The sequence below is a fragment of the Toxorhynchites rutilus genome, chromosome 3, assembly GCF_029784135.1.
Source record: "Toxorhynchites rutilus septentrionalis strain SRP chromosome 3, ASM2978413v1, whole genome shotgun sequence".
NCBI classification, from domain to species: domain Eukaryota; kingdom Metazoa; phylum Arthropoda; class Insecta; order Diptera; family Culicidae; genus Toxorhynchites; species Toxorhynchites rutilus.
In genome coordinates this window covers 98,527,037-98,539,579 of record NC_073746.1, presented here as the reverse complement: position 1 = coordinate 98,539,579, position 12,543 = coordinate 98,527,037, and the positions used below count along the sequence as shown (strand labels likewise).

Below are 12,543 nucleotides of genomic sequence, written 5' to 3'. Positions count from 1 at the left end.
AGAAAATAAAATGAGTAAACAAAAACTTTTTAAATTATAAAATCCATTCATTTTCATTATCCACAATTAGTGATTTCATCATATGTCCCACTATTTTATTTTAGTCTTATCAATGCCCTAGACTAATGAAGGAGAGGTGTGATAACTACTAACTGCAACTTGCCTAATTATTTTCTCTAGCTTTTAGTACATTATTATGTTTAATCACAAATAAACCGTTTAACTTAAAAAGTTTTTTTACTCATTTTATTTTGTTTTGCACGCTGGTGGGGCACGTTTTCTTTTTGAGATAGTTTTCTTGGGATTCTAAATATAAAATCATTATCGGGCACAATTTTCATTCGAAATTCACTCACAACTTCCAAAAAAAGTATTGTTCTAAAAAACAGAATACATATTCCATTTAAAAAAGTAGATTTTCATTCATTATTTTAGTTTTTGAGGCGTATTTATTCCTCCTGCAAATCTACTATCATTTTCATTTCACAAATTGGTACACGAAGCTGCTGTCAAGGCGAAATAATTCAAAATTTGAAAAATCTTTTAGACTGCCATTTGTAGCACTACATACTTTCGGAATTATTTTAGCTATGGATGCTTTCGAGATTCTAAAAAAATATCGACAATAATCTGAACGATATTCCAGAAGAAAGGTACAACATTTCTAGTTTCACTTATGTAGGTATAGCATCCCTCATGAGTGTATCTTGCGTTGTATTTGTGGAGCAATTAAATCCAACAGTTTTTTCACTTTTTCAGGTGTTATTCTCAACACTGCTCTGTACTCTCGGGGATCATCATCGTAGAGTTACTTCAATATTGTATTTGTTGCTCCTTTTTTTTGCATCCAATTCCTGGACCGAATCCTTTTTTCTTTCTGCTTTTTCCGGATAGTACCTTCAGTTCAAAGAAATTCAGCACAAAGTATTTTTAAACACGGCCAGTGTGTGTTTAGCGATAAAATTGTGTAATGATAAATTCAACTGAAAATCTAAGACGAAAACTGCCAATAAAGAAGTCGATTTCGGATCAATCATCTGACAAATTCGGATCTGATTGCTGTTTCTGACGATTTGATGGACATTTGAAAAACCGCCTGGCATCTCTGGAAAACCTGTGCCGTAGTATCTAGTTTCTTGCCAGCAGCTCACATTGTGTGAACGGACAAGGCGAGTCAACCATTTGTCAAGCGAGTTCACCGGGTCAGTAGCTGCTCATTGTGAAGCCAGCTACTAGCAACGTATAAATGGGCCTTTAGCTCCAAATTTCGGAGTGAAAATCATTCGCGACTAGCTGAGAGAAATAGTCTATATATCACTATTGTTGAATAAGGGTCGGACTACGGGATTTAAGCATTTAAATAATTGAATTCAATGATTTTCATTGAATTTTTCAAAACCTAGAACTGATTCTAGGCATGCTGATTCGAAAGAAGGCATTGCAATTTAAAATTGTTGTAGGTGTCGACACCATTAATAACATTTAAAAAATCATTCGTTTGACATTTGACGTGACTGTGCTGGTGGAAGCATTGACTGCATGTGTGAATTGGTGGAGACGTTCTTCTCCGTAACGTTCTATGTGAATCGCACATAAAACGAAACCATTTTCTGTTTACCAATCCAAATATACTCTGCCAATTACACCACCTCATATGTACTTCATTGCAACTGAAGTGACGATGATGCTTTACCTGTTATCGGTATACATAAATACCTTGGCTACATATAAGAAAAATAGTAACAAAACATCATTGGTGGGAATCGGGTTTATTTAGCTAAATTCAAATAGCAATCCTAAGACTGGAAATAACGGGAGAGAAATGTCCCTATCTCAAATAGTTGGTAATCTTTGTCGCATCTGCTCTAAGAGCTCTACGAAAAATGTTTCCCTAAACGAAATCATAAATGGGAAAACACTGGTCGAAATGCTTCGTTATTGTGTAAAAATAGAGGTAACATAAATTTTCATCGAAATGTTTGAATAAAAAATGTTTTTTTCTGTAATATACCATTGACCTCAGATTTTTGAAAATGATAGTCTACCATTTCAATGTTGTATGGATTGCAATATCGATCTAGTTGTGGCGTATAATTTGGTGAAACGCTGCAAAGAATCGGATGTTTTGTTTCGGAGTCAACTCAACAGTAATAAAGATGGGACGCGGTGAGCAACTATTGAAACATAAATTATTCGAAAAGAAATATAATTGTTTTATTCTCTTCAGACAAATGACATATGGATATAACAAAAGTTATCAATGGGAGACGGGACTCAATGTGCATAGGGAATGTATTTATGCGGAACCGATAACAGATCTGTCGACATTGAACAATGAACAGTTAAAAAAGTTGGAACGCGAGGAAAGCGAAAGTTTATCGAGTTATAACAACGATAATGATGATGACGACTATAAAGAAGCTGTCAGCATCATTCAAGAGAACGCCAGCGAAAGTGAGAATGTTACAAATCTAGAAAACGATGCGATTAAGAGCAAAGTTGACGAAAGTATAAGCGAAGTGAAGCAAGGTGTTGAGGAAGTTCTATCGTCTTTCCCCAAACGATGCTGCAAATGCAAAATGCGTTTGGAAAATATGGAGCAGGTTGAGCAACATTCTAAAACGCATATAGGATTAAGAGTTGTCGACCAGCAAATAATCACAACCAGTCCATTCGAATGCTCGGTTTGCTTCCAAAGGTTTACTACGAATCATGATCTATTTCTCCATCAGCAAGAAATGTCCATTGATAAACAATTTCAGGACGATGAACCTGATAAAGATTTACTAAAAAAAGCCCCAACAGCGAACTATAAAAAACCTCACTATAAGAATAAGATTGACCGAAAGGGACAGCTTCCGAAATGTTGTGCTTGTTATCAAGAATTTGAGTCTGACGAATTGCTGAAAAAACATTGCGACGAAATTCATCTCCCAGAAAGCCAAGCTTCAACAAGCAATAATGGAAGAAAAATAATTTGCGACATCTGTCACCGCAGGTACAAAACTAAACGGACAATGCTGGATCACCAATTGAAACCATACCGTATCAACAACCATCAGTGCGTCCATTGTGGGCGAGTATTCCGGGAAATAAGCGGTCTTGCCGACCACGAACGATCTCACTTCGAAGAACGTTCTTTCGTCTGTCCGATTTGCTCAAGATCATACACCAGAAAGGACTCGTACAGAAGACATGTAAAATTGCATTCGGTAGAAAAGGATCACTACAAATGCGATGTTTGTGGTAAAGGGTGCAGGTCCAAGGACAATCTCAATGTACACATGAGAATGCACACTGGTGAGAAACGCTTCAAGTGCCATATGTGCGATGCGGTCTTTGCGTATCCAGACAAGCTCAAACGCCACATTATGGCACATCGTGGTATTAAACCACACCGCTGCAATGTGTGCGAGATGGAATTCACAAGATCGGATCATCTAAGTAAGCACATGAAATCGCATTTGAACACAAAAAGGAAATCAAAAATTATCTCTAACACATTCGACTGTTATATATCTGAATAAAGTTTTTATCTCGACTATTGGTTTCATTATACAGCCATTCCATGCCAAGCCGATATAGTGGTTCTCAGATTTTCGTGAAAATTGGTAGTTTTATGCCTTATCGCAAAAAATTAAACCGATATCTTTTATTTGTCATCAGAGTGCCCATTTAAATTTTAGGGTGGTCCGAAAAGTGTTTTTTTCCTCTTTTCCGAAAATGACTCAAAAAAATTATAACTGAACGAATGAACCGATTCAGATGATCGACATATTAAATTTAAATTAAAGTCAATTAGTCTTTTTTGAAAGAAATATTACTTCTTTGAAAGACGTTTTTGACGTAGGACTACGTCTAACCTTTCAATATTTCGATGTAAAAAAGTGTTCAGTTTTTGAACGTTAACACCTCCTCAATCAATGAATGGATTTTGGTTCCAAATAAACACATTGATACCAAATATCATCAGCAATTGTTTATATGCTACACATTAAGGTTTTTCAGCTCATATAAAGTTCAAAGTGATAAAAAATTTGAAGAAAGAATTCCCTACTTTCCCATACATTTTGTCTGCGCTACCGCAGCAAAGAGTTATTCATTGCAAGCAACCACGGGTACGGGCGAAACGTATGGACAAGATGAAGAAAAGGGACAAAAAGAGATTGTAAATAAATATAGACGGTCGCTACAACGTTAACTATATGGCTATATAAAATGAGCGATGGTGGTGCTTGGCCACATTCGTTGCGTGGACACCGACTGGACAACATCGTTGCTGGACGAGCTGGACGGCGATGGATCGACTGCCTTTCTCAAGGCAAGAGGGTGGGGGTGTAGTGCTGGAGTAGAGTAAAGTTTTCCAAGGGCCTTTCTCAAGGCTAGAGACGATTGAACTGAAAAAGTTTAAAGTCTCTATAATACAATACCTTACCTTACCCTACCTGCTTGGCCACATTCTATCATCGGACGCCAAGCAGGAAAGACGCTATCTTGAGATTGATTTTCAGCATAAGAGATGTCGCTGCATTTGCAGGTGATGTATGCGGTGCGATACCGCAAGAGTGACAGAGGGAGTTTCTATGGGATGTGGAGCAGGAGAGCCTATTGAAGTATGTTAAAAGCGGTGGAAGCGTCGCGCCGGGTGAAGGAGAGGCTAATCGCGCTCGATTTGATAGAATGCTGGAGTTTTTAAACGGTTTTATTTAGATGTGACATATTTGTATATTTTCTTGGTCGTGCACCCGTGGTTAGCGTCCCACACTATCATGCCGGGTGTTCGGGTTCGATTCCCGTTCTGGTTGGGGGATTTTTCGTCAAAGAAAATTCTTCCGGCTTGCACTGTGGTCACGCGTATTCTAGAGCTTGCCACTCTAGAACACATTCAAGGCGTGTTATTCGGCATAGAAATCTCAACCAAGTATTAATGAACGACGCTAGTTAATGAATACGTTGAGACGGCAAAAGTTCCACAGGGAACGTTAACGCCATTCAAGAAGAAGAAGATATTTGTATGTTTGTCTTAGGTTTTGCCAATCGTTACCACAGTTGATTAAAATAGAGGTGTAGTAAATGGTGTTCTCAAGCCTTTGTCTATAGCGGACCTTACACGGTCAACTTTATTGACAATATGATGACATTTGAGAGCATAATGACAGCTGAACATGGCCGACGACGCAGAAATCCGGATTTTCTGATTTTCGAGCATCAATATCGTGACATTTCATATAGATGCATGATGTTGACGTTTTACCTCACGGACTTCCAGACTGAGTTGCCAGATATGCAAGCGCACATTTAATTTTTGTTAGTCTTTTTTGCGATTGCAATTAAAATTTATAAACTACTGAAATTGTAGGAATCATAAATGGAAGCTTTTGGTTTGGAAAACCGATACTTTGAATAGCAAAATACGGTACTTTTCACGATACAAATCAAAACTTCAAAGTAAACTGACAATGTGATGGTGAGAGAGTGGATGAAACTTAACAACGTTTTAGGAATTTTTTAACGTTGAACTCGGTCATTCTTTGCGCTAGTGAGCGGGTTGTGTGTTTCTTCACACTCCGCTATAAAATTTGGAGAATGAGAAGATCTGGGGAAATCACAGATGAAAAAACATCATGTGTTAATTCAAGCTACGATTAACGAATATCGCGATGACCCATTAAAGGACAAAAAAATGCAAACACGAAAAGAGATGTTTCAACATGAAAACTATGTTCTATCAATACAAAAATCAATCAACTATCCATCTATAAGGTCGTGTACACCAGTGGCTAAATAATGTAAAAGCCATGACCACAACAAAAGAGCATGGGCCTACCACTCACTAACAAATTCCGGAAAGGCCTATTGATTTACTATGGAACTCGTAGTCACGAATAATCCGCAGGGCGGATCACCCGCTCGCGGATAATCGGGGTTCTACTGTCATAGTCTCATTTATGGAATAAAAACATTTGCTTGCAGATAAAATAACTTGCATATATTTTGGCAAACTAAAATAATCTGGCATCTCTGAAACTGAAAGGAACAGTCTGTATTTGTGAAACGAGTATTATGATGTATTTTTGAGAAGAAAAACCGAATTCTAAAGTGTAAATTATGAATGAAAATTAACTTTTACGAATCAAATTAGTATTCTATGTGAATGCAAATCACTTTTTTTTCTGCAAGTGGTGAGAAAATCCCATACAAAAATTATGTCTGAAATTGACGTTATATTATAATAATACTGTTTAGTAGGAATATCTGAAAATTCAGAGGAAGTAGGTTAAGTTAAGGTTAGGACTACGCGCTTCAACTTATTAAATAATACCAAGTAGATATTTTCATTCAAATTTTACCAATTGAAAATTGCCTTTTAGCATTCTAATCTGATAGAGAATAGTTTGGATCCCAAACTCGAATGTCGCCACTAGCCATCGCGGATATTTTATTTATTTATTTATTATTTATTTATTTATTATTTATTATTTATTCATCTGACTTTTTGTAGTCTTAATGAATTAAGATGGGGAAAAACCAAATAGAGGAGGCCAAAACCCCATATCTTTTCATTCACATGCAAAACATATATAAGTATAAAAAAAAAGTAGCACATTTTGAACACAACAAATATAAAAAAGTAAATAATAATAGGCGTTAACTGTGGTCAAATCATAAAAAAAAATAACAAAAAACTAATTGGGAACTGGGCCCTTGTCCATAGTTAATGTCGTTGTCAGTGGTTCATCCTATTCAGTTCTGTGAGTCTGTGTTTGAATGCGGACGCAGTAGAGCCAAAATCAAAGTGAGCGAAAACTTCATTGAAACTTGCCGACATGAATCGCACAGGGTCATGGAGGCCATACAAAGTATTTCGGGGCTCAAGAAGCAGAAAGTTTCGTTGGCGAAGCAGTCGTTCAGGAGCGTAGATGTTAAGCTGTCCTAATAATTCCGGTGCGTCAGCTTCTCCGTTGAAAATTTTTGCAACAAACACAGCTTGGTCAATACTCCTTCTCTGTTCCAATGTCTGCAGTCCCAGCAATCTGCATCGATCTTCGTATCGGGGAAGGTTCAATGCATCTCGCCACGGAAGACGTCGGAGGGCATATCTAACGAATTTCCTCTGTATTGCTTCGACTCTTGCGGTCCATGTTGACTGGTATGGGCACCAAACTACAGAGTTAAATTCCAGAATCGATCGCACCAGAGTGCAGTATAGAGACCGGAGGCAAAGTGGGTCGTTAAACTCTTGGGATATTTTAAACATGAATCCCAGCTGGCGGTTAGCTCTAGAAATAATGTCGTTGTAGTGTGATCGGAAGGTGAATGCTGAGTCTAGGATGATCCCGAGATCATGAACTTGATATACACGATCGAGAGACTGTCCGTCAATTGCGTAATCGTACTCTGTCGGATTGAGCTTGCGGTGGAACGTGATAACGTTGCATTTATGAATGCTTAGCGTAAGCATGTTCCGTGTACACCATTCAGTGAAACGATTCAGCAGCCGTTGTAAAGCGTAACAGTCCTCAATACTCCTCATGACCATGTAGATTTTGACGTCGTCAGCGTAAAGCAGTCGATAGCCGGGTGGTAGTATGACAGATAGCTCATTAATAAATATTGAAAATAGCAAGGGGCCCAGATTGCTCCCTTGTGGCACGCCAGATAAATTCGAGAAATGTTCCGAAGTTACCGACCCAATGCTAACAGTGAGCCTACGATTTAAGAGGTATGATTTGAACCAGCTGATAATATCCGCGGAGATACCGATTCTCCCTAATCGTTCCAACAGTATTCCATGATCAACTCTATCGAAGGCAGATATTTTCGTTGTCTCGGGTTGAGGGCGATATTGACCGTGTAAGGTGGAAAAATATTGATTGAGGTTAGATCAGATGTTGAAAGCCTAGCTGTCACGATATTGAAGACACTTATTGTCAATCCGGTTGATCGTGTAAGGTGCCCATATGGTTATTGCAAGGCGCCTAGAAGTATATCCTAAGGTGGGCCAACTTGCTAAAATCACTCTTCAGCCATCTTGAGAGTCTACTGTGTTTTGTTGGTAAACAAAGCACAATACGCCTGTGCCCAAGCTCGCTCATGATCAGTCTGTCTCTTTCACGCTTCAAGCAAATAATTTCCCTTCTGCTTTCTTCCGTACTGTTTTTATATACCGCTCCCCTAATCAACTTAGTGACGAAACGGCCTCACCTAGTACCATAGACCCGTCTTGGGTTATTGAACACGTTTTTTTTGCACTTAACCTCACTCTACCAACACGCTTTTCTTAAGGAAAATAGTGAAGTGGGAAAAACAAATTCTTCAGAATTTCACTGTTACACTTTCCACCAAAATCAACTTACGCCGAAAAATTCACGCCAAAAGCACACAATTACCGGTGGTCGTGAAAAGCACGGAAAGTTGAAAAACTTAATCCTCGTCGCCACTGTAAAATATCAAGGAAACCGTTTAAAAAGACTCTTTCTTAGAGCTTATTAATAAAACGTCTATTCAGTTCAACTTCAAAGATAAGACAGCCTTTATTCTCGATGTATAGCTACTCTATTCAATTGACACTCATATATTGAGCTGAGAACTGAGAACCCTACCAGCGGGTTTATCCTTTTTACCGAGTGGACCTTGCCACTATAATGTGAAAAATACTCACCTTTCCAGAAAAAATATAAAAAAATATAGCGCCTTTCCTCCCGAGGCCATGAAAACTATAAAAAACAAATACAATCAATAATAACGAAAATATGATTCAAATTTTCTGCCGACGTAGTATTTTTCCAAAAAGACCAGCTAATTGGCTTTAATTTGATATGTCGATCATCTGAATCGGTCCAGTAGTTCAAAAGTTATGAATTAAAGAAAGTCATTTTTTGGAAAAATGCAAAAAAAAAATGATTTTTCGGACCACACTAAAATGGAAATGATCACCCTAACAAAAAAATAAAAAATACGGGTCTAATTGTTTGCGACAAAGATAAAAAGACGGGTGGGTAATGTCGGGGACATAACCGGAGTGACGTAGGACTATACAAAGGGGACAGCTTTTGTTAAATATATATTTTAAATATATTGTTTTATTTTCTTCTCCTACGTGAATACCTGCCTATCTACCTGAAAAATGGATTAGTTTACTGTTTACTCTTTATGAACATGTTGATGGTTCTGAAAAGAACCTTTGGTGTTGTGTTTTTGTTATCACTCGATATCCCCATCTTGTTCGGTTAAACCTTCCTGTTTAGCTATTGCGTTTGCCACTCGCCACAGCTTTCACAGTTGGAAAATTTCTTCCCATCCAGCTTTGTGACATGTTGTACAGTAAATTACATGCAATGCGACGTGCCGAAGCGCCACTCAGTGTCGCATTGGAGGCGATTTTAACCTGTAATTGAACATTTCCGATGACAGTGGTACAGTGTCGACTTTCAATGTGGGGTCATAATTTGGACCCCGAACTCTATGTTTACAAAAATGTCGCATTACAGATCCATCCAATTAGCTAAAAGTCGAGCTAAATATAAATTACTGTACTTTCAATCTAGAAGCAATTTAAGAATTGGTGAAAATTGAATAATCGGGGAAGTCCCCAACCATCAATAAGCCCAGCACAACTGCCGAATTCTCATACTCATCATATCCTGGCAAACAAATTATGAAAAAAATCAATTTGTGTTTTATTATTATTTTGGATATTGTTTTAGAAAGCATTAAACTGTATTTCGTTAACTCTTTTTTGAAAGGTTTAATGGCCCTGATAAGCGCCTTGTTTTATGGAATGGTTCCAATTTAGAAAACTTTGTACTCGTGGTTTTGAAAAAAAACCATTTCGAACGCCCTCGATGCCGCCTTGTTCTGGATTTGCCACCAAAGCAGATTGTATAAAGAACAAACTTTTTTCTCATGCTACCCGCTGTCGTTTTGCGATTTTGCCACGTTTGCCACTCGCCACTCGCAGCAACTGCCTGTTGTTGTCTTGATGTTCACCGAACCGAATGTGGTCTGTTCTGAATGTGGGTTTTCTTATCGTCGCGAGCAGCTTTTCCACTTCGGTGGCCGAAACTATATAACGCCGACTAGGTGGACTGATGCACTGGTACTAACGCGCTCGGCCTAGCTACCCTTGCGGGGAACTCCAGACTAACACGGTTCGAGCGGGATTTTACCTTTCCCTTCACTTTTCCTCCTTTACCATATCCAACCATGGCTGCTTGTGTTGGTTGATTGATGTGATGTGATGCGAAACGATGTGGTGTACGGTTTGGATGAGAATGATCGTTACGGCAGCGGAGCGGGGATTTTTAAGCTGACTGGCTGGCTCGAGAATTACGCATGTGTGAGACTGCGACCAATGTTTAGTTCATTTTTTTCTTTTTCCTTCCCAATCGTGCTTCATTCTATTTCGCTGCTGCTCTGGTTGCCCGTTTTGGTCGGTACGATTTGAGGAGCACAAAATGGACCAATCAAAAATGGGCACATAGTGCATTTTGACAATGCTTGATATTTTACAATTATTCAATTATTTATCTCAAGAAAAATGAAATGTTATTCGTTATGATAGATGCGTAGATATATTTCCTATCAATTGATGCAAAAACCTTTGCGATCTATTGAGAAATGCTCGAGTTATAAGCGTTCCAAATCTTGCATTTTTTCCTACTTGTTCAGTGCCTAGATTTTCATTTCACCCCCTATATCTTCCGGTTAGACGTAGTCCTACGTCAAAATGTCCATTTCCCACGAAAATCTGAGATCCACTATATTGGTTTGACATATAATGGCTGTATATATACGCGGATACTGTCAAAAACGAACCACCTGTTGATTCCAACAATTTTTATACGTGTCACTTGTTTCCTTTTGTTCTTAGTAACCAACGGATACTCTTATCTCGGGGTCATTGACTTGCCTTTTCCAAGCAGGAAATCCACAAGTATACAGATTGAATTCAACCACAAAGCGACTTTTACTTCAAATTCTTCCAGGCCCACTCACTCACTCACTCACTTCACTCAATCAACGGTTTATCAAGTCAATTATCATTTTTAATCTTATGAAATTTGCAATACAGGCAAACTTTTTTTTGTGTGGGGGATAGGAATCGCACGAAAAAATCGCATACAAAAAATCGTGCAAAACTTTAAAAAATCGTGTTCGGTAAAAAATTGGAAAAAACTTTTTTTTTGTGCGGTAGATAGGGACCGCATAAAAAAAGTTTCCCCAAGAAAATAACTCAAATCCACGCCGTTCACAGTTTGATTTCCTTTTATTTCCCTGCTATGTGATGGGACAGTTTCTTCTTTTTCTTTTTTGGCTTTAAGAGGGTTTAAACTTTTCAGTTCATTCGCCTCTAAGGGATTATGGGACAGTTTGCCTTTTCGGTTGCGCATGGCTGTGTTGTGCTTTTAGTTGGATGTCGAAACTTGTTTCTAACAGCAACAAATCATGCGCAACTTAGAACATTTGATGGAACGATGGGAATGATTAAATAAGTGGATAATTTAGACTCAAATATGCTTTTTTCGTACTGAAATGCATATAAACCATCGTAAAAAAAAACTGGATGGACGAGAATTTCGTCAAACATGCTTCTTTTCATATACCGCACAAAAAAAACGCACAAGAACAGAAAACCGCACAAAAACAGGTTTCCTTTATATTCTTTGTTCACATTTATTGAAATAAACTTCAAAACCTCATGGTAATTTTAATGAAATACGCTATATAACAATACTAATTACAATGAACATTGAATAAGCTATCAAACTTTATTCAATAGTAATTTATGAATACTAAAGGCGCGTCCACATTATGCCGAATGAGGCCGATCGGCCTGTACCAGGCGGCATATTCGAATCGTTATGTAATGTGGACGCCCCATCGGGTGCACGAAGCCGAAGTCCCATCGCATGCACGAAGCCATCACGAACACACGAAGCACTATGTCGTCAACGCTAATATACTTCGTTTTGTTTTGGTTCGACTTTCTCGAACCGGACCCACGAACCCAATCCGAAACAAGTGGGTCAGGTTCGAGAAAGTCGAACCAAAACAAAACGAAGTAAATTAGCGTTGACGACATTGTGCTTCGTGTTCGTGACGGCTTCGTACATCCGATGGGGCTTCGGCTTCGTGCACCCGATGTGGCGTCCACATTATACTTATGACAGACATACAACTATACTAACGTTGTACTTCGAAAATTGTATGTCTGTCACCATGTACAGCGCTAGAACCATGCGAGCAACTCGGTACAATCGCTGTACCTGTACCGACCTGTTTAACCAAGGGATTGCTAAGATGGTCGCCTTTCAGTAGCCAGCATAGAAAATCATGAGCATAGAAATCATAACCTAAAATTCAAAATGAAGTGCTCCGCGCGATTCTTCGGCTGTGATTTGAATTGCAAATCGTCAAGAAAGCTTCCGGATGGGTATCCAAACATCGCTTGCCAAAAAAAACTATCCAACGTAATCAAATATTAACATATATGACTCCAAACATTAAACAATACGTGAGCCCCCTAAGCGCGAGCCCTGT

General features: G+C 38.5%; 1 protein-coding gene across 2 annotated transcripts; it reads left to right on the top strand.

Annotated features, from left to right (window-relative positions):
* Window positions 1-1,726: 1,726 nt before the first annotated feature.
* Window positions 1,727-3,541, top strand: LOC129774762 (zinc finger protein 883-like). Of its 2 annotated transcripts, none has more exons than XM_055778704.1 (3): window positions 1,727-1,954; window positions 2,041-2,166; window positions 2,228-3,541. In XM_055778704.1, exons 2-3 carry the CDS (start codon window positions 2,060-2,062, stop codon window positions 3,525-3,527), a joined length of 1,407 nt encoding a protein of 468 aa, XP_055634679.1. In that variant the 5' UTR covers window positions 1,727-1,954; window positions 2,041-2,059; the 3' UTR covers window positions 3,528-3,541. The 2 variants fall into 2 exon arrangements, with proteins under 2 accessions (XP_055634679.1, XP_055634678.1); XM_055778703.1 differs by having other exon boundaries at window positions 2,024-2,166.
* Window positions 3,542-12,543: the final 9,002 nt, after the last annotated feature.